Source organism: Meles meles, chromosome 14 (genome assembly GCF_922984935.1).
Source record: "Meles meles chromosome 14, mMelMel3.1 paternal haplotype, whole genome shotgun sequence".
NCBI classification, from domain to species: Eukaryota; Metazoa; Chordata; class Mammalia; order Carnivora; family Mustelidae; genus Meles; species Meles meles.
The window spans coordinates 48,690,295-48,714,089 of NC_060079.1; the positions used below are offsets into that span (position 1 = coordinate 48,690,295).

The 23,795-nt window shown below is 33.2% G+C and overlaps 1 protein-coding gene across 1 annotated transcript in view; it reads right to left on the reverse strand.

The window, feature by feature from the left end:
• KLHL1 (kelch like family member 1) overlaps nt 1-23,795 on the reverse strand; it is a 393,822-nt gene that overhangs the window by 232,032 nt on the left and 137,995 nt on the right. The window contains exons 2-3 of the mRNA XM_045978113.1: nt 22,661-22,843; nt 7,856-7,992 (exon numbers count right to left, since the gene is read on the reverse strand). Coding sequence (XP_045834069.1) covers nt 7,856-7,992; nt 22,661-22,843 — 320 coding nt within the window. The remainder of the gene's footprint in view (nt 1-7,855; nt 7,993-22,660; nt 22,844-23,795) is intronic.

A 23,795-nucleotide genomic window follows, 5' to 3' on the forward strand; every position in this document is an offset into this window, starting at 1 on the left:
TGATGGCAGTTGGCAGTAGGAAAATTGAACTAGTAAAATGGAAAGCAATAAATAAATAATAACATAAATACATATAGGCAGCATTCCCTCTCTTGTTAATCAGACGGAACATTGAATACCTTCAGATCTAGCAGAAGAGACAGTGGAATGCCTTTGGGAAAACCGGACCATGCTCCCATGTCCATGGAATTTTGTTGCCCTCTATAGCAAGGTATTTTCATTTTTGTAACTGACAGTAAGAGGTGACTACTTGCTCATCTCATCTTGTTACTGTGTGGAATGAGATAAGATATGCTAAATAATGAAGGCAATACGTGATAAAAATAATTAAAATATATAAGGCAGTAAAATTGGACAGGTGGTTTAAAAAATCACTAAAAATGTATACAAAATTATATATAGATGAGAGTTCATACTGTAATACTGTAATACTAACACATATAACACATATAATAAATCAGATTTAAAATTAATAACAGTTGACAAAGTGATGATTCAATCCCCAGTTTCATCTCCAGTTTCATTTTTTATATGGATTCTGCAAAGGATTTGATGGAACTTATAAAAACACCCATTACAAATAATCATCATAATTGAGTGCTTATAACATTCTAAGCAACATGCTAAACCCACATAATTTTATTAGCTCATTTACTTAGACATTATTATTTTCCTTTCTTAGAGTTGAGTAATATTAAGACTCTATAAAGCTAAGTAAGTTGACCAAGACCTCTAAGTAAAACTGGGGGAGCATAAAGGATATAATTAAAATACTTGAGAAGTAAGAAGTATGTACATGCCAATTAGAATAAATGCCCAACAATCTGAACGAATACTGGGCTGAATCATCTCAGGGAGTTTTGGTTAAATATTAGTTCTGGTGAAGGCCAAAGAAAAACCCACAGGTCTTTGATGTTGAATTCTACATACTACCCAGCAAGTACAACAGGATCAAGTGTGCAGATATTTTGGGATTAGAGTGAAGGTGAAGTGACCCTGAGAAAATATAGTCAAATAGGAGATTAATGCAAAAAATACACAGCATGGTGACACAGGAGTCAGTACCTTCTTTCCTAGGATCCAAAGCAAAATGTAGGACAAAAAGGACATGTAAATAGTTTCCCTCTACAATTCCTAGTACCCAAAGGAAAATGTCAACAATTATAAGATTGTGAGTAACATAAAATAAAATCCAAGCAGATTTTTTAAGAAAGCAAAGTTGATTATAAGATGAGATCTGGGAGATTTTCCTTACTTGGGAACCCAGAAAGTAAATGTGAATTACAGGGCAGAAGAGACATAATCTCTCCACTACCGCTAGTAAATATTAAGTTTCACATACCAATTTCTTTTTCAATCTGTCTATGAAATTCCATAGCATGAAGCCAAGATGCAGTTCAGTAACCACAACAAAATGTTATAAAATATTCAGAAAATGTACATAATGTTTATTATCTATTTTGATACAATAATTTCTCCAAATTAGCTTATATTATTCATCTCTCTCTCTCACACACACACACACACACACACACACACACACACACAGCAAATAAAGGTTCTTGGGATAACGAAAAGGCAGAAATAGGATGGCAATATATAACTGATTTATTTTTATTATTTTTACTTTTTTTCTTCCTGAATGTATGGATTATGTCAGCATCCTATGGAAATTACTAAATCAATATTTTAAATGGATAAAATAATAATAGATAAAGCCAGTCTTTAAAGGCTCAATTTCTTAAATTGAGAACAGAAATTTTCCAACTAGTAAAAGTTCTAACTTTAATATTCTGTTAATGTGCTTGCATAATTCATGCCACTTGAATTAAACCAGTAATAAAAATGAAATAATAATTTACATTTAATTACAATAAAAAATTCTGAGGGGAGTTTAGAATATTCAGTCCCGGCTGACTATATTGATGTATACTTTTTTTAATATTAAAGCAGAACATTAAACATCTCGGCTCCTGTGTGTGTGTGTGTGTGTGTGTGTGTGTGTGTATTTATTTTGTTCAAATGTTTGGCAGTAAGCAGAAGCTATCTTAACATTTGTTAGCATGTACTAAGATTTTAATTAACTTCAGTGGCACATAAACCTTTATTTTTTTAATAAGGAAGTTAACTCTTCAGTATGATTAAAGGTTTGCCATTTGGCACTTTAATTTTCTACCTCTCTTCTTAATACCACTGCTAGATGGACAGCTTCCTTTATTTAAACTGTGTCCTTATCAGTTCTCTACAGGACCTGACACTTTGCTAGTAACCCTGCAATCCCATCTCCCATATTTGTTAGAACTCTATTTCCTTACGCATCAATGAACACAGTACATTTTCAAGTATGTCTGGATAGTAGGGACTATATAAAAGATAAACCAGAAGGAAATTTCAATCAACCTGAAAGAACGCTAAAATATAATGAACTCCACAGCATCCTTTTCAAATATATTAAATTTCCTCTTTTATTTTCACAATATGATCATCAGTTTTTGGCCAGAATGCAAATACTTAAATATGTACATACATTATATATGTAAAATACATATGTGTGTGTGCGGTGTGCATATGTATAACTACATATATGTATTCATTTAAATACACACACACAACCAATGTAATGGCCTTCAAAATTTGCTTTATACCAGTCTGTAATGAAGAAATATTAGACTGTGTTTATCAAATGTATGGTTATATGAAAAGAAGACAACAAAATTAGTTATTTTATACCCTAAACTTGAAAGTCCCATAAAGACAGAAAATATGTGTAATTAAGTATATTGTTTTCCAAAGACCATCGGGCACAGCACATAGTAGGCATCTAGTAACACCTGAAAGGTATTCGGTGCATTTACAGGACAAGGACTATTAGGCATTAATGTGCTTAAGTTGATAGGTACCATTGCCTTGTGCAGGGAACTAGCAGTAACACTGGGAAGAAGCATGATCCAAACCTGCAGTAAGCCACTATACAGTAATGTGGTTGTCGATTTAAGCTACCGAACTATTTTGGTCCCAAGCTGCACCAAGGAACTCCAGCATAATATAACTTTACAAAAGGACATTGATTCAGTAGAGAAAATGCCATTAAATGTGTGTTCTGATGTTTCATTCTAGTAAAAGATTTGGTGTCTTACTATTGATCTTTGTCAGGTTACTTTATTTCATTGATGGCCTGCCTGAAGAACTTCAGAGGTTCTTAGAGCTGGAAAAAAATCTGTCCCCTCACATTAATTCAAAAGAGACCAACAAAGTTCTGATTTGTCTTGGATGATTTTTCAATGCTTATTGGAAACGTCAAATATGCAATTCTTACAAAAAACAGTTTTGGTGCCTCTGCTTTGCATCACATACTTAGCCATGAGAAAAATGTTCATCTACAAAATTTATAATGTAAGAGATAGAATTTCTATAGTTCTATACATCTCTAACTTTCTAAGTAATATGAAAGTAGAATGATGATAAACTATAAACATATATATGTATATTAAATTTTCTTCTTTGATTCTATGCTTTTAAGTATGTTCTGTAGAATTACTCGAGAACAGCCTTGACTTCATGATTCAAATCACAGGCTTTATTACAGATTCAACAATTACAATCTCAGGTTTCTTTTCTAGATGAGTAAAATTACAGAACAGAGGCTGCTTTACATGTAGGAAAATACTCAAAAAGCTGTTTTTAAGTATTTGACACTATACTAACTGAGAAAGTCATAAAGTGGAAAGTGGTACACAGATCTTACTGCTTTTGAAAACAGAAGGAAAGAGATTTTTAACTATGCCCTGTTCTAATAATTTCATTCATTATCAAATTTGTTTAAAGGTTTATGTTATATTAACCTGTATCCATCCAGTCTTAATTTGTATTTTATCTTCTAGTCCCTAGTGTGACTCTTTTCATGCAGTGTGTTTAAATATTGTTAGCTGAATTATGGTTTCATTTTGAAAAACTGATACACAGTGTTGTAATTATGTATCTTTTGGATTATAACTAAGAGTTCAAACTTTAAATGTAAGTTACCAATTATAAAAGGAGATGATTTTATGACATACATTATTGATTTTGCCCTTTTTGCTCTCTATGAATAGTTAAGATCATACTCAGATTTCTTGGTTAAAAACCATTAAAAATCCCAATGGAAAGTTTTAAAAAGAAATTTTGAAACCATTTAAACAGCTAACTACAAACTTAGGAAACTGATATGAACCTCATATTAGATATACAATTATTTCTAACATTAGTGTAAATTTTCATTTCCTTTCCATTCCTGAACTATGACAATGTGTGAAAAAAATGACCTAAAGAAGCTAATTTTGATACTGTAATAATTAGACATCATTTTTATTGCTGTATATTAATCCTTTATGCTACTAGAACTGTTTAATTTTGTCAACATAAAAACCTTACTGGTTTTCTTTATCCTATCTTACATATTGCTAGTATGAACTTTTTTATTGTTACATGTTTCCTTTAAAAATATTAATATTACCCTTGAGCTATTACCATCACCGCAGTCACCTCCTGTGTACCCAGGTCCCTCTTCCTAGTTGCCAGAAAAATAAATCTGTAACTACTTGCCTTCATTCTTATTGAAGCTCTATCAGACCCCTGGTCCCACTTCATTCAAATTTGCTAGAGTAGGAGAAAAGAGAGGTAGATAGGGAGGATGTCTCCCATGACTTACCATGTGCAAATTTTACTATCTAAAATTCTTTAAGGCATAATTCCTCATTTTTCAAATCAAAGATTATTAAACCTTATAATCACTGAAGCTTATCTTAGTCAAAAATTTATTGCAAGCTTCTTTACGCTTTCATTTTTCCCCTTAATTTCTAAGTTAATGAATAAATTAGCTACATATGGTTCTTTCAAACCTTCCAGACTTTCCAGATCTCATGGAAATTTTAACCTGTCTAAATCATTTTAACGCAATCTTATGGATCTCTACTGAATACTTTACTTCTATAGCTAATAGTTAACTATAAATGCTTTATAGAGTTGATCCTCCTTAATTTCTCCAAAGCCTCTCAAACCTCAAAATTTAAGAAAATATTATCAAATAGCTGACCTATTGTCTTTACTGCTCATTCATTTTTTCCTTCTTCTGTGATGCATTTTTTTTTAACCTACTACCAAGAAAAGTCTCAGAGACTAGCTAGCACACTACCTAAATGGACACGTATACAGATTCATCCTATTATTCCCTTTCTGTCATTGCTCACTACATCTCTTCTATTGTTGTATTTTGTTTAAAAAAAAATACCTACCAAAAGATAAGGTATTTTATCTTATGCCCCAAATTCTCCCAATACTAGCCTGTAAATTATTTGCTCATCTAATATATCTATAAACCATCAATCAGAAATTTATCAGCCACCAGGGAACTATGGATATTGCATCAAAGACCAAAGTAGCAGTGGCAACTGAAAAGCTACTTTATATCCTTTCTGCCTTCCATAAAGCTGAGCAAATCTGGGTCATTATATTCAGCAGGGAGCTTTGAAACACCTTCCAACTTTGTGCTGCATGATGATGAGTGTCTTTTGACCTAGTTTTGAATAAGAGAAATGCAAGGTTGCCAGGCCATGGAGACTGTAAGGGTTGGATTTATTCCTAGAAAGATCCCTAAAATGTAAGCTTCATGATTTTTCCCTTCCAAGGAAACAGTGTGGTTATGTTAATTCTCTTGGTTGGGAGGCCAGAGATCCTTTATTTTACTATTTCAGGTTGTATGCAGATTGAAATTGACTAAGATGGTTTTAGTGGCCTTCAGATTGACTAAGCTATAAAGAGGCTACTTCCCGAACTTCAGATCTTTGGTCTCCCTTTTCTCACAGTATTTACTTCAGAAAACTTGTACTTGTTAAGTTATTTCTCAACCCTCTGAGATGTGAGTAATTTTTAAAGCCTTTTTGCCAGTTTTACAACCCAGGAATCTTGTTCTTAAGGCTCCAGAAGCACTCTCTTTGAAATGTCAGCTTCAAGGATGACTATCTTTCAGTTTTTGTGGGAAATAGACATATAATTTGACTGAATGTCTTTCTCTGAGTTGTAAAACTACATTATGTCCCAACGATAGGAAAATGTTTACTTTTCCTTTAGGTAAAGCCAAACGGTAAACACAGAGGGTCTGTGTTCTCTCATCCTAACACTTAAAAATCTCTCCCTCCCTTTGTTTCAGCAGAATTAAAGACTGAACTTTGTTTTTCTCTCCTATTGCAACAGCCTGGAATACATAATTGTCTACTTGCTTACCTTCGTCCAGTGCAATATTTGCTTGGACAAAATATAGTTTAAAAATAATTGAAGTCGGGTGGCTGAGTAGCTCAGTCAGTTAAGTGCCTGACTCTTGATTTTGGTTTAGGTCATGACCTCAAGGTTGTGAGATCCAGCTCTGTAGGAAGTTCTCTCTCCCTCTCCCCCTGCCCTTCCACCCTGCATGGGAACTCACTCTTGTGCATGCATGTGCGCTCTCTCTCTCTCTCTCTCTCTTTCAAATAAATAAATAAATCTATTTAAAAATGAAAATAAATAAAAATAACTGAGGCTGGGAAATGTGTATGTCTGTCTATCACATTGCTACTTTGAGATAAAGCACCCAGAGCATGACCATTTTTCTTTTCAAAGACTCTTCATCTACTGATTAAGTGTTATATTACCAAACTCCCCTCTATGAAAAGCCAAACCCTCCTTCAGGAAGACAGATTCCCACTAGTCCCACAGCATTGTGGTCCTAGTAGCTGATCTTCGCAATGCCACCTCTTGTTTCCTCGTAACCAAATATGCTACAAAAACACAGCTCCTTAAACTAGTGTCCTGCTGCTTTGATCATCAAGCTCTAGCCTACCTTTTTTCTTGTTTCATAACATGATTGAGAGTTCACGCAAAATAAGCCACATGCCATTTCAAATTATATATATGTGTGTGTATATATATATATATATATATATATATATATGACTTCAATTCATACTATCTACCTTGGCTTCTATCACAAGACTTTATTATAATGTCTCCCCTTACCACAATAATCTTGAAAATTATTAAAGTTTTTTAAATTAATATGAGCTCTGATAATGCTTCGAACAGCAGGTTTTATGCCTTCTAACTCTTAAGGTGTCACATTATATCAATATTTATTCCCTCATCTAATTCTTCCCCACTCAGACCATGAGCCTCTAGAAGGTGAAGACATCTTATTCATTAGTTTATTCTCTAGAGATACAGCTGATACTTGCACACTGAGAAACGTTCAACAAATGTTTGCTAAATTAGTAAACTTATTTGAATGCACTAAATATAACATAATGCAAAGGCCATTCGAAAATGTCCACATAGTAGATAAGGAAGAAAAAAACCTCAAAATGTAGTCATTTCCATAACTCTAAGTATCTTCATTGCCCTTTTCAGCTAAGTTTGTCAAGTCCACATTAAATGTTCTGTGAAGATTTTAATATTAAAATAATAAATTTTAAGGAGAAAAGAGTAATTTCAACCCATACTTTCCAAAAAGAAAGAAAATGATAATATATTTCCCTTCCTGATGCTCTCACGATGGACATTAAAAAATTCTTATTTAATAATTAATAACCTCTTTGCTCCACTCCCAAGCTCACTCTATTGATTATTTATTTTTATAAGTTTATTAAGACCTTTGTAGATGGGAATAGGGTATATGTATACCTATATACATCTGTGAATCCATGACAAATGAAAAGGTAGTCTGATTTTTCCCTGATAACCTTTTAACTGAAAAAGAGAAAGATACAAACTAAGCACATTTTAACCTTTAAATTCTCAAATATTAAGATTCACAAGACATCAACATGAAGCTATAATTCTTTTACTGTACCTGTATATGCAAACTGCACAAGGTCCCAGAGGGCATTGGGGTCTATGCCTTCCATCTTGATCTCCTCTTGCTTGGCTTCACAAACATCACTTGTAAACATGGCAGCAAAATAGTCAGAGACTGAGCTCAGAACAAGCCTGAAAGAGTCATAGGGTCCAGTTTAGGTCATGAATGTAAAGTAGCAGATGCTAAGTGTCAATAAGAATGTAGTACAGGAGCACCTGGGTGGTTCAGTCAGTTAAGCATCTGACTTTTGGTTTCAGCTCAGGTCATGATCTTAGGGTCATGAGATGGAGCCCTGTGTCAGGCTCCACACTCAGTGTACAGTCTTCTTAAGACTCTCTCTGCCCTCCCACTCTACTCACTCTTTCTCTCTAAAATAAATAAATAAATCTTTTAAAAAATGCAGTACAGAAGTACTCTACCTACCTACCATCTATGTATCTCTGTAGCTATCTATCATCTATCAATCTATTTATTGCCTTATAGATTATACTTTTCAAAACTGAGTTAGGAAATTTTGTACCACCTTTGGTCACAGAACATTCTCCTATCATTTTAAATACACATCCCTCCCACATTTAGTTTTCTTCTAACATTTTAAATACACATTCTTTCTGTCATATTTAGTTCTTCCATCCTTTTGGATGAGAATCCAATTATTTCTGTCTATATATTCACTTTTTAACCACACTATCTACTAAAGACTCTGATTATTCCCCACTGAATTAATGGTGCTTCTATATTGAGAATTTGAGTCCTGAATGTAAACTTATCTGTCTCTGAGATTCCTATTGTTTTTGCTTATTTGCCTACTCTGTGACAATATAATATTCTTTTTAATGCTATGAGTCTAAATATGTCTTTATAACCGTATGAGACAAGTCCTCCATCTTATTTTTATCTATTAATGAAGTTTTATTCCTCATATAAAGCTTTAAGTTTGAGTTCTTTGAATAAGTTAAATGGAATTTTAATTAAAAATGTACAGAATTTCTGATTTTGGTGATCTTGGTATATTTATAATATAAAGTCATCCAGCACAAAAGTATAAAATATCTCCATGTATTCATGATATCCTGTCTGCTTTCTATTCAAATTTTAAAGTTTTCCCTAAAATTGCCTTATATATTCTTGGTTGATTTTTTTCATACTTTAAAGTGTTGTTGACATTATGTATAGTAACTTTTTAAAAAAATTCTTCTTGTGTTGGTTTTTGTTGGTTTAAAATTCATTAGTTGAATCTGTCATAAATATATCTGTTATCTGGAACATTTACTGAATTATCTTACTAGTTCTTTTGGCTCTGCTATTTTCCTTTTTGGGTAGAAGATTATATCACCTACAAATAATCCCATTTTACATTATTCTTGTTTGTTTTCTATAACTCTTTTTCTTTTGATTTTCTTAAAACTTCATCCAGGACCTCTAGTATTCCAATGGTGTGTTGAACAGTCACTGTGCCAGGGGAGAAAATTTCTGTTTTTTCTCTATCTTCAAAGGAACATATCTAAAGATTCTCCTTTTGGTAAGATACTTGCTGAGTGTATTGCTATGCACATTTACCATGTCAGAAAGTCCCCTTTAGTTTCTAGCTTTATTAACCACTGTTATAATATGTGGGTGTTAACATTCACAAAAGGCCTTTTATCTCAATCAAAATTATCTTTAGGATTTTCTATTTATAGTCACAAGAGAGATAAATCTATGATTTTCTTTTGTAGTAATTTCTTATCAGACTTTTGCCTTAATATTACATAACCTCATAAAATGAGGTGGCAACTTCAACTCTTTTTAATTTTGTATAATGATTTATAGAAGAAAGCAATTAATTTTTGCCTTAAGATGTTCCATAACTTACCTGAAAAAAAATCTTGATTTGACTATTTTGAGAAAAGGTGACATGATCTCCTTTTAATTACTTAATAAACTATAAGGATTATTTTTTGTGCTCTATGTCTTCATTATCCACTCTTACATTTCACATTTTTAAAGATTTACACATTTTATCTTGGTTCTAAAATTTATTGATGTATAGTAATGTATATAACATTACATGTGGCTTTAATTCTACATATATATTCTCTTTTCATTTAGGTGAATCTTTTTATTGTCTTTTTTAAAAAAATCTCACTCATTAACATTTTAACTATATCCTTTTTGCATATTGATGAAAGTTTTTTTTTTAAAGTAGTTGTTCTTGAGTAGGGATCCAAATTATTTTTTTTTCTGTAAAAGGGTAGATATTGCACATTTTAGGCATTGAGAGTCATATATATAGTCCATCACACAGTTCTTTTTCAAAAAAAAAATTCAGTTGATTAAAAATAGAAAAATAACTTTTAGCTCATGATATATGCAAAATAAGCTGCACACCAGATTTCACCTCTGCACAGAAGTTTGCTGACTTTGTCCAGAGATTATAATATTGATCTTTAACTAATAGCAGTATCATCAAATAAAATTATACCACCATGAATATTATAAGAACCTTACAACAGCATAATTCTGTTTACCCAACCAAGAATTTCTTAAAAGAAGATCATATATTTGAAAGTAAAAATTTATTTTATATTTATCCACTTCTTCACCTTTTCTGGGGCTCTATTCATTTCTGAAGAAGTATACTTCTATCTAGTATCAATAACCTTAAACTGGAAGAAATTTCTTTAGTATTGTAATGCAGGTGTGATAACAATAAATTCTCCCAATTTTCATTTATCTATAAAGGTCTTTATTTAGCTGCATTGGAAATATCTTGAAAAGTTATTTTCACTTGATATAGAATTCTAGCTTTTGGGACTAGGTAAATAACAATCTATTATGAACTAGGCTCCAATGTTTCTAATAGAAAATCAGCTGTTTTCGTATAATTGTTTTCTTGATTTACTATGTCCTTTATATCTAATTGTTGTTACTTTTTTTCCTCTTTATCTTAAGATTTTAACAATTTGATATGCCTAGGTGTGGTTACTTCATATTTACCCTGATTATGGTTTTCTAAGCTTCCTAGAGCCGTGGATGGACATTTTTTGATCAAATTCCAAATTTAGAATTCATATTCTCTTTCTAGGACTCAATTACATATATGTTTCAGTAACTGACAGTGCCTCATAGGTTGTTCAGTCTTAGTTCATCTTCTCTCAATTTTTCTTCTACTCTGTGTTTTACTGTAGATGAATTTTAGTGACTTGAATTTTTCCAAGTCTTTCTTAATATTCCCACTGCTTTATTCATTATATTCATCTTTTCCTGTAGATATTTTAAATTACTTTTTATAGTTGCTTTAGCACTTTACTGATAATTTTAACACCTGGATCATCTCTGGGTTGGTTTCCACTTACAGATTCTACTCTTGACAACAAATTACATTCTTCTGTTTTTCCCACTATATTGCAATTTTCAGTTGTATCATGGTCATTTAAAAAAAAAAAAGTTGAGGCTAAGAAGGGAATGTCATTCTCCTCTTATTTAAATTTCTTCTCTTGTTTATGCCACAGGTTTCTGATAGCTTTAAAGAAAGGTATAAATATTTCATTTTTTGATGATTTGTTGTCATTTTAAGGGGAGTGAAGATTTTTCATACACTTTTTCCTAAATGGAGGGGTGCCTAGGTGGCTCAGTGTTGGGTGTCCAACGCGAATTCAGCTCAGGTTCTGATTTTGGGTCATGGGATCAGTCATACACCAGGCTGCATGCTCAGTGCTGAGTCTGCAACTCTGTCTCCGTCTCCCTTCCACCCACCCCATGCGTGCACTTTCACTCACTCTAAAATGAATAAATAAATAAATAAATCTATCTTTAAAATCCTAAGTGGAAATATAAATTTCAAAAACATTGAGTAAAAGTTTTGACAATATATTTTGATTCCAAAAAATAACTGTAAAAAAAATGCATTGTGGTTAAGAGGTATGTTTTTTATAGTTGTTTAAATTAGAAATTCTGAAACTTCTTTCTGCATAGAATGGATTAAATTAGTACATTCTTCAAGACAATCAGAGAAAGGTTACTCATTGATGGAAAATGGTGTTACAAATATGTAAATGGAGACTAAAATAAGTCCTATGACTCTGGACTGAAATCAGACATATCAGTGTAAAATTACAGTTCTAAATTAAAAAAATAGATTTGGCTTGGGTCGTGATCTCAGGGTCCTGGGATCAAGCCCCACATTGGGCTCTCTGCTCGGCGGGGAGCCTGCTTCCCTCTCTCTCTCTGCCTGCTTGTGATCTCTCTCTTGTCAAATAAATAAATAAAATCTTTAAAAAAAGTTTGGGGGGGCGCCTGGGTGGCTTAGTGGGTTAAAGCCTCTGCCTTCCGCTCGGGTCGTGATCTCAGGGTACTGGGATGGAGCCTTGCATCGGGCTCTCTGCTCAGCAGGGAGCCTGCTTCCCTATTTCTTTGCCTGCCTCTCTGCCTGCTTGTGATCTCTCTCTCTGTCAAATAAATAAAGAAAATCTTAAAAAGAAAATAAAAAAATAGAAATACTGTTGTTGCATGTGTATGTACATTAAGGGATCCTTGGGAAAAAAACAGACTACAGGACTAAAATACGGAAAGCACAAGATGAGCCTAGAACATCTTCTGTTCCTGAAAGCGAGGAAATGTTACAAAGTGATGGTGGATATGTCAAAAGAACCAAATGTGATGTTTACATCTGTAAGCTAAACAACAGTAAACTGTGGATCCACTTTGTTGTTGTTTTAAGATTGAATTTTACTTATTTTAGACAGCAAAAGAGAGTGTGTGGGGTGAGGGGAAAGGAGAAGGAAACAGTGTCTCAAGCAGACTCCACACTGAGTGCAGAGCCTGATTTAGGGTGTGATCTCACAACCCTGAGATCAGGACCTGAGCTGAACCAAGAGTCAGATGCCTAGCCAACTATATCACCCACGTGCCACAGATGCACTTCTTTCTAAGAACATTGTAAGGGAAAAGAGAAGAATAAAGGTCAACACAGGGCATTATTATCTAAAAGCTTTCATAGTTTTCAAATCTGGAGGTATTCTTTTTCAATTACTTATTTTGTAATAATCTTATTTCTATATTGGTAATCTATAGATTTCTACCTATATAGATTTCTATATAGGTAATCTTATTCTATATAGGTAATCTTATTTCTATATAGGTGAAGGGCATAGCAAAAGTTAACTTCAACAAAGAGAAACATTCTTTCTCTAAAAAAAAAAAAAGAAACACTCCTTCTTTTAACTGAAAAAAAAAATCCTTCAATATACACTTTATTCATGTAAAGAATACTTTATGGGATCCATGATTTTAGCTACCCTATTAATATTAATGCCTAGAGTGGAAACATGTTGAAATACTTAAAGTTAGCAATTGGTTACACATTTAATTGAGCCATTAGTAACTAAACCTGTTATATATTTATATTCTCAAAATCTGACAAAATTATGCAGACACAGGTGTCTTCAAATATTTACTACATACCAATTAGATAGATCAGTGTCAAATCAGTTTTATCAAAAGAACTAAATATGAAATTATATGCTATGAAAATAAGCTGTCATAAACCAGAGAGATATATATTATTCCTAGAGCACAACAAGTATATTGATATAAAGTTAACCAGTTTAATCTCACATACAGGAAGGCTTTATTCATAACAGGGACACATCCATATAGAGGAAAATATGTGACCTGTAGAATTAAATCTTAATTACATGAAATTTTCTCAATCAAGTATAACATACAAAACATGTTATATTCTTTCATTCACTAACAGAAGTGCAAATAAGTTTATACTGCATTTAGATTAAGTGACACATAAAATGGGAATTAGATTTTGGAGGAGGGATTTAATGCATAACAGAAAGTAGTATCTTTTTATGTATGTATATAAATTCTATTAATGCAAGGAAAGCAAGAGCCAAAAATGCATAAATATGTGAATGCATGCAGTCATTCTGGAAAATCTCTCCTTGAGGTCATCACAAATTTATTTCCTGTCAAATCTGTTCAACTTTTCTAGCTGTACTCCAATTTATTGGCAGTGTTTGACATTGTTGACCTCCTCCTCTTCTTTAAATCCCCTTTTTAGCTAAGGTAGTACAGACTTTCTTATCTCAGCTTACCTCTGATTCATTGACTTCTCTCTCTACTCTTATTTCTTGACTCTTTCATTACCCTAGGTTTTTTCTCAGACCTCTAAATTTTTGCTTTAACCCTCACTGTTTCAGAATCATCCTGGAGCACAGTCTTAATTGTTACCATTATGGTGGTTTTAGATCTTGCCATGTATCTTGAACGCCTGTAGAAACTTCTCACCAGATAGACCAGTAGTATTTCAGGATGCTCTAAACTAAACTCTGAGTCTTCCCTGTGAGATTCTTTTTTCATTTTAACCTCTCTGTTACTAATTGGTGCACGACCAACATACTGAACTTTTAGAGTAGATATTAAGAAGTCACTATGTCACTATGTCACTGTGACTATGTCACAGATATTAAGAAGTCACTATTCTCTTTCATTGTCTATATCAAATATGACACAAAATCCACCTTTCCTTTTGTACTGGAATTTGTGGTTACCCTGGTCAGACCACCTTTATGAGGCACAACTAGGTCCCTAGTGCTAGTGATATCATCTAACTGGTCCCATTTATCCCTTTTCTAGAATCACACTTGGTCCAATAGGAGCTGCCTCCCTGGGAGTTTATGTGTTCTGCTCCTCTTAGCTCATCTCCGACCTCCACAACCTCCCCCTACTGTCACCTGTGAGTGGGCCCAATGGCAATGGATAATAAATGCAGACTGCACTCACAGGTGACAGTAGGTAGTAGTACTACCTCTTACTAACTTGGGTGAATGTCTTAATTTTTCTATTTCTCCATTTTTTACTCTGTAAGAAAAAGGTGGGGAAAACAAGAATTCCCTTCTCTCCTAGGACACAATTGCTAAGTATATTCAAAGAATTTCCAGCAGGGCCTGCACATAACCAACATAGTGAATGTTAACCAGCATTAAGACCATTATTATTATTGAATTAATTATGATACTCCCTTCTTCAGGAACCTACACGAACTTCTAATTATGCTCATGATTTCACATCCAAGTTTCTCTACTGGTTTTCAAAATCTGTCATAATCATTTTGTCCCAATTTTTTTGGCTTAATTTCCCAGGATTTCTAATACAAATGACTCCACTTTAAGTAAGCCAGTATCTAAGAAGTTTCACAAATTCTTTACTCTCTATTTTTCCATATTATTTTCACTATCTGAAATAGCACATGTGGAATGGTGTTATGTTTTATAATCTTTTGCATCACCAACAAGGAGTAGACTAAGACATACATATTTAATATGCATTTGTTTTATGCAAGGAAAGATGCTTCATGTACTGCTGAATACCAGTGGTAGGTATAAAGGAGGACATTAAAATAATAATTTAATGATGGGAAAACAAGAGAAACAAAAGTTTTTCAGCTTCTCTTATCTCTCCCTCTCCCAGTTTTATTGAGATATTAACACATATCATTTATTTAAGGTATAAAATGTGATGATTTGATACAAATATATGTTGAAAATGATTATCACAATGTATTTATAATTTTATCCTTTTGGTGAATTGATTCCTTTATCATTATATAATTACCATTTTTGTTTCTTGTTATCATTATACCTTAAAGTCTATCTTGTCTGATAACTACCCTTGGTCTCTTTTTGTTTCCATTTCCTTGGAATATCTTTCTCCATTCCTTCCTTTTGGAGACTATGTGTGCTCTGAAAGCCTAAGTGAGTGTCTTGTAAGCAGCACAGAGTTGGGTCTTATTTTTTATTTTTCTTTTTTATTTTTATTTATTTTTTGGGGGGTCTTATTTTTTAATCCATTCAGTCACACTACACCTTTTGATTGGATAATTTAATCCAGTTATACTTAGAATAATTATTGATAGGTAAGGATGTCCAATGCCACCTATTGTTTTCTGGCTGTTTTGCCGTTCCCTCATTCCTTTTTTCCTCTCTAGCTATCCTTTTTGTGAATTAATAGTTTTCTATAATGTTATGCTTTCCCGTTTTATTTTCTTTTGTATATGTACTTTGGGTTTTTGTTCTGTGGTTACCAAGAAGCTTACACAAAACAACCTATAAATATAAATATAAATATAAATATAAATATAAAAGTCTATTTTAAGCTGATAGTAACTTAATCTCAATCACATACAAAAACTACTTTTTTTTACTTCGCACATATTTTTGATGTCACAATTTACCTCTCTGTATACTGTACATCCATTAACTCATGATGATTACAATAATTATGTTTAAAACTTTTGTCTTCTTCTTTTTTTTTTTTTTTGGTCTTCTAATCTCTGTATTAGAGTTACATGATTAGCACATCTTGACATTACAGTTTTAAATTATTCTGAATTTGACTGTATACTTGGCTTTATGTATATGGTTTATACTTTCAAGGTTTCATGTTACTAATTCAAGTCCATTCATTTCAGCTTGAAGAACAACTTTCAGCATTTCTTCTAAGGCATGTCTAGTGGTGACATATTTTCTTAGCTCATGATCCTTTCAGCTTTGCATTATTGTCTATGCATTCAAGGAAGTAGGTGGCTCTTCCAGTCTTTACAGACTGGCTTTGGCAGGCAAAGTCCTTCACCATTCCGCCCATCTGAAGATTCTGGGTGGGTCAACTGGTGGTACAAGCTTCCTACTAGAGTCCTTGGGTGGTGAGATCTGGTTTTAGGGTCAGCGGGTAGGTGGGCCTGGTACTTTGGTATACATGCAACTAGCCTGGTGCTTGAGTCTTCAGGGGTACCTGGATCTTGGGATCACTGGGGTGGGTCTGGCACTTGAGTCTGAAGTGACTGGCTTGGGACCTGGATCTACATAAGTGGATGTGGGTCTCAGGTACCAGGAACCACTGGGTTGAGTCTGGTATCTGTGTCCTTAAAGCCTGATTTGGTCCCAGGATGGTTTGGGAGCCTGCTTTCATCAGAGTCAAGCTGGAAGCTAGGGATACTAGTGATACTGTGTTTACCTTGGTGCCAGAGCAAGCATGGAGCTTGGGGCCTCTGGAGTCGCCTATAACCTGGGACTTGGGAGCTGGCCTGAAGGTTCTTTTATCTGGGCCAGGTTTGCTGTTGGGACAAGTAGAGGCAGCCTCAAATCTAGGTCCTCAAGGGCCAGCATGACACTGGGGTGGGCTATGGACAATGTGTACATGGAAGCTGGCTTGGTGCTTTGGTGGGTCAAAAGCCTGGATCTCTGGTAGTCAGCCTGGCTGGGCCTAGCCGGGAGTCTGGGTTCCTAAGAACCTGCCTGTAGCCTGGGTTCCAAGCAAGTGATTGGGAACCTAGGGCCACCAGGAGACCTAGCCATGAAAGAAGGCTGACATTGGGGTGTGCTGTGAGCCTGAGTCCATAGAAGCCTTCTGGAAGCCTGGTACCATGGGTAGTGCCTGGAACTGTGGCTATTACATGGGGCCACTAAAGCCAGAAGGCACTGGGAACTTGTTTTTTTTTTTTTTTTTTTTTAATCCTGAAGTTTTTCAGAGCTTTATTAACTATCAAGCTGATTTTTTTAAGAAAATGTATATATATATTTTTTTTGACAGAGAGAGAGAGCACAAGCAGGGGGTGGCATGCAGAGGGAGAGGAAGAAGCAGGCTCCCCCACAGAGCATGGAGCCCAATGTGGGGCTCGATCCCAGGACCCTATCATCACGACTGAGCCTAAGGCAGCTGCTTAACCAACTAGGCCACCAAGTCACCCCAACTATCAGGCTGACTGAGAGATTTAGGTGGATGTTGGATTTAATAAAATAGAAGAGATGAGTTATTCTTCTGTCATCACAGAAAATCTATGTAAATAAACTTTCCATTAGTACAGATATAGTACTACTTGTCTACTTCTGAATATTAATATCAAAATTATTTATGAATAATTTCTTTTTACTGCATTTAGTGTTTTAACTGTTTATTTAAAAATAGGTTTTATTGGGGCACCTGGGTGGCTCAGTGGGTTAAAGCCTCTGCCTTCGGCTCGGGTCATGATCCCAGGGTCCTGGGATCGAGCCCCACATCAGGCTCTCTGCTCCGCAGGGAGCCTGCTTCCTCCTCTCTCTCTGCCTGCCTCTCTGCCTAGTTGTGATTTCTCTCTGTCAAATAAATAAAATATTAAAAAAAAATAGGTTTTATTTATTTATTTGAGAAAGAGAGAGAGAGAGTGCACAAGCAGGTAGAGGGGCAAAGGGAGAGGGAGAGGCAAACTCTGCTGAATGGGGAGCCTGATGTGGGGCTTGATCCCAAGACCCTGAGATCATGACCTGAGCTGAAGGCCGACACAACTGACTGAGCCACTCAGATTCCCCTAAGTGTTTCTAAATATATCATTTCAATTGCCACTTTTAGCTTCAACTATTTTCATGATACTAGTGCTCAGTAAAAAATACTAAAATCATATATGTGTATCATATATATATACACATATATGTGTGTATTCCTATGCACATAAAATTATAAATAATACTATTTCCAACTCAGAGGATGTTAGCTGTTTAAGATTTTCTCATTTACTTCTGTGTAATGCACTTACTCCTAATAATGGCTAGAGAGGGAAAAGACTTTCACAGGCTAAATGGTATCATTCTACATCTGTACATTTTAACAGTAAGCCCTGAAAACCCTTTCATTCTCCTAGCATTGAAAATTTGGCTGTCCAGGGATGCCTGGGTGGCTCAGTTGGTTAAAGTGGTCTGCCTTCAGCTCAGGTCATGATCTCAGGGTCCTGGGATCGAGTCTTGCATCCAGCTCCTTGTTCAGCAGAGAGCCTGATTCTTCCTCTGCCTGTTGCTCCCTGCGTGTGTTCTCTCTCTCTGACAAATGAATAAATAAATAAATAAAATCTTAAAAAAGAAGAAACGAAAAGAAAATTGGCTGCCTGATGATAAAATTGATCCTGTCAGTCTAATTTTTAGCATCTGACATCCCTGATTACAGGCAGACTACCTAACAAAAATTCCCTATATTTAGTACTCAGGGATTTATATTCAGTTTTTTGGTTCACTTGTTGCTAATCAATTATTCTGGGCCATTTATGGGAAGTTTATATTTATTTTAGAATTTCTCTGAAAACATAAAGCACAGACAAATTCAGAATTTTGATTATTTTCCATGACAAAAATATATTAGCGTGTCATCTTATTATTAGCTTTTTAGAACTAGCTTACTTAAATATATGCTTAGCAGTAATCAAATGTATCTATATAAACATTACATTTCATAAATACATTGATAGTTGTAACTTATATCAGGTTAAAAACATATATACAATATAAGCAGAACAAAAACAAAGGGTTTATGGAGAGCTCTATAATAGTCACAATTTATTAACTTAAGTAGGGATTGATTTGAAAGGTTTGAATGATGAGATAATATTAAGAAATTAAATATACATTACTTTATGAATGAATATTTATTGAGTGCTTATAAGATTAGCTTTCAGTGTCTTTCCTAAAGGAGCAGTAGATCTTAATGTAAATTGCTTCTTTTTTCATTATTTGAAATTATTATAATAGCCCCATGTTCCTGTGCTAATGATTGTAACATCATATATATTTTGCCCAAAGGCAATACTCATCTGTGCTAATCAAAATATAACAAAATAAGTAAAATCCATTCGTTTGTTACTGGTGCTAAGATGATTATTTGTTTAAAGCAAAGAACTGATTTTGCATTAATTACTAGCATTTTACTGTGCAAAAGTGTAAATAAGGACATACAATGTAACTGTGATTACTAAAAACAGCACTTGCCTTTTCCCGGCGCCCCATAAATATTTTCCCACATATTAGTTAATGTATGCTTAACTTAGAATCATAACTACATAAATTAATTATAAAATAGTACTAAAGTCTTAAGTCATGATGTAAAGAAAATATAAATCCTTACTTGCATGAATTTAGCAGATAGCCTTAGGCTAAAATTTTTCTTATCACATTTAAGGAAAATATAGATGTTGACAATAATTACTCACTGTAATGTCTGCTAATTACATAAAATATTTAAACGTTCAGAGTTATATGTGTAAAAGTAATAATTACTCAGATATTTTAGGATAATCTAAAGTAACAAGCAATTTTAGTTCTTAGTCATCTCGATTATTATAAAATAACTTGTATAATTAAGTTATTTAGAAAACAGTATCAAAAATCTAGATAAAAAGAATAACAAAGAAAACAATGTAGAATATAATTAACATGAGAGAATTGTTCAGTATACTGATTTAAAATACTTCAAATGAGAAATATTAAATTACTACCAATATAAGGCTATAAAATAAGATTATGTAAATTATATGAAACACTGCTCTTTTAAAATATTAATGAGCATTTGATGTGCTAAAATATTTTTGAGTTGATTGAGTCCCTCTGTCTTTTTACACATACACACACACACACACACACACACACACACATAATTATTTAACCAATTTATAAATTAAATGAGGTAAATTTAGTTACGCTCTCAAATTAAGAATATCTTTTACAATAGAATTTTTAACTAGATGCTATTAAGATGAGAGTTCAGGATAATTTGCATATTTGCCACAAATATTACAACATTGCATATCTCAATAATAATGACTATTTGTTAATGGCTTTCTGCCAATAATAATGCAATGTCATAGAAATATTTGAAAATGCATGTGAATAGTGTATTATTAGAATTGTTGACATCGTTAACTGATATTTTGAACCCTACCAGACCTACATTAGTTTTTCAATGTTAAATGTTCCCTCCTATGCATTTCTTGTGTATCAAATTCACTTTCACATTTTAATATTGCTATCATAGCAGAAATATAGATTAATTCTTCAGGAATGTTTTTAATAGTCAGCTTAGATGTACACACATTATCTAAATAATAAAATTTAAATTAAAAATATAGGAAAGAGGAGTACATTGAAAATATTTTTTATATGTTGATAACTTACACTTTCTACCAATTCATTAGCATTAATAATAACCAACATCAGGGTAGTCTAAGGCTATTTGCCTATATATTCAACTATTTAAAATAATTAAATAATAAGTATCAAAATTAAATTATTTTCTCAATTGCAATTTCAAAATAAAAAAAATCAAATATAATGAATTTTCATAAGTGAATTGGTAAGAAATTAATGCACAAAATAATTGGATGTTTAGTTCTTGTAACCTAGAATTATAAATCATAAATACATAAGGGATGTTTAAAAGCATATTATCTTTCAAATACATTGGACCATAAGAATCATATTAGTATGTTATAAATTTTTTTAAATTAATAAATGCAAAATAAAGATGTCAACATGAAATACTTTTTTTAAAGATTTTATTTATTTATTGAAGAGAGAGAGAAAACACAGGAGAAGGGTATGGGCCAGAGAGAGAAGAAGACTCCCTACTGAGCAGGGAGCCTGCCACAGGGCTGGATGCAGGGACTCCAGAATCAGGACCTGAGCCAAAGGCAGGCTTAGCCACTGAGCCACCCAGGTGCCCCAACATGAAATACTCTGAATTTCCTAGTTGAAACAAATAATATATACCCAAGAAAATCAAATTTTCTTTTTAATTTTGGCAGAAACATATATCTCATTTCAGATCTTAAGTACATTCTCCTAGGTTAAAATGGATTTCCACTTAGTGTGATTATGATTCACATAAAAAGGACTATCAAGACTAGGCAGAGGAAGTTTTATTTTTGAAGTATTTATAATTGCTTTATTTATTAAAAGAGATTACTTAAAATGGCATTGTAATTCTTCCCATAAAAGAAATAAGGAGTAAAAGAAAAATAATTCAAGCTCCCTTAAAAATGTAGATTCTCAACTACTATAAATAGATTTAGCTATGATCATTTGACAAAACTTAGTAGGATACATTTATGATTTAGAATTCTGCAAGTTTACCTGTATGCTTCATTATTTTTTGCATTTAAATAATAGCATTATGAAAAATGGCATGTGTTAATAGATGGAATTCCAATAGATGGAATAGTTCTTGATGTTCTTATTGGAAAATCTTAACTTTGATTCTCAGTGATTTTTTGATCATCCAATCTCTGAGGCTGACAACATTTGAGAGCATAACAGTCACTTAATGAATAAACACATGGGAACACACAGACACAATATTTTTGTAATAAAGTATCATGCATATCATATTTATTATATGATAAATTACCTGGAAATTCATAACAAAATATCAAAGTCAAAATATTTCAAATTGCATTTGAACCCCCTTCTTTCTTCTATGAATCAAAGGCTTGAAATTTTGAGTCCTTTAACATAGGGATCAGCAAATTATGGCCTATAGACCAAATCTGGCCTGCTGCCTATTGCATAACCCACAAGCTAAGAATAGATTTTACATTTCTAATGGTGGGAAAAATTAAAGGATGAATATATTCCATGACATGTGAAAAGTATATGAAATTCAAATCCCAGTGCCCATTAATAAAGTTTTATTTTGGGGTGCTTATGTGGCTCAGTTGTTAAGTGTCTGCCTTCGGCTCAGGTCATGGTCCCAGGCTCCTGGGATTGAGCCCTGCACCTGGCTCCCTGCTCAGCAGGGACACTGCTACTCCCTCTCCCACTCTTCCTGCTTGTATTCCCTCTCTTGCTGCCTCTCTCTGTGTCATATAAATAAAAATCTTTTAAAAATATAAAGTTGTATCGTGTCACAAAAAATGGATTATTAATTCTCTAATCATGGAAGGTTTTACACTCTATATACCAGACTATCACTTCTAAACATATCCATTTACCCAATAAATACAGGTTTCTGTACCTGTGTGCAGGTATTTTTCGGTTTCCGACAATCAGGATAACATCACAGAGTTGTTGTTGTTTCAAGTAACTTTCCATTTTTCTGAAGGTTTGCTCAGCATGGTGAACAGCCTGATAGAATTCTTCAGAGCTACTGGAATCCATATCACTTTGAGGGGTCAATGAATGGCTAGTTGTTGTCAGCCTACAAATCACACACAAAAAAGATGGCGTTTATAAAGTTCTAGGAATTGTCCAAAACAATACAGAGTTTTAGAATTTTATGGGGAAAATCAATGCATGTCTTCTTATGTTAATCATTATTAATATAAGTCAGAAAAATCTATTTTAGGTGAAATAATTTGCTCTAGGAAGCAATAAATGAATTGTTAATTTTTTTTTCTAGTTTAAAAATGATTTAAAAGATAGGTTATCTATATTTAGTAGGACATTAAGTTAAAAAATCTGAGAAAGTAACAGAAATGGTAAATTACTAACATGCCAATTAGTAAATTGATTACTAATAAAAAGTTAATTTAATCCATTTGAAATTGAGGTAGATCATCTAATTATACTATTCTAAATTATGATTCCTGTGAGGTTATAGTAAATGTTCCTTTACAGAAGTAGGTGATTTTCATGATGAGAAATTATGAGACATGGCTTGTAAAAAAGATTGGCAACAAATTTGAAAGTAAATTATTGAATTTCATATTTTATACCCAACTAATTTAAAATATATGCAAAATGTAGTAGCTCAGTACTAACAAATATTTTAACCATGTATATGAATGTATATGTGATAAATTTAAAAATTTTGAAACATTCATGGTACTTAAGTTTGGCTACTAAATCCATTACTATCATAGACTGTTTCACAATGAAGGCTTTAAAACACCATACTGCATATTAAGGAGAAGACTCTAAATATATGCATGATAGGCCAAAAGAACCAATCAAATATTCTGATGCCATGCTAATTAAATCCTTATAACTTTAAAAATTAAAATAAATTAGATATATAACAATAATAATGAAATAGCTTATTTCAAGACAGAAAGTATGGAGAATTCTACTTCTAATCACAGGGCAGTAACTTGTAGCTGACTAAACCCTTTACTGAGAACACCAGGAAAAAATGTTACATATAATATCAA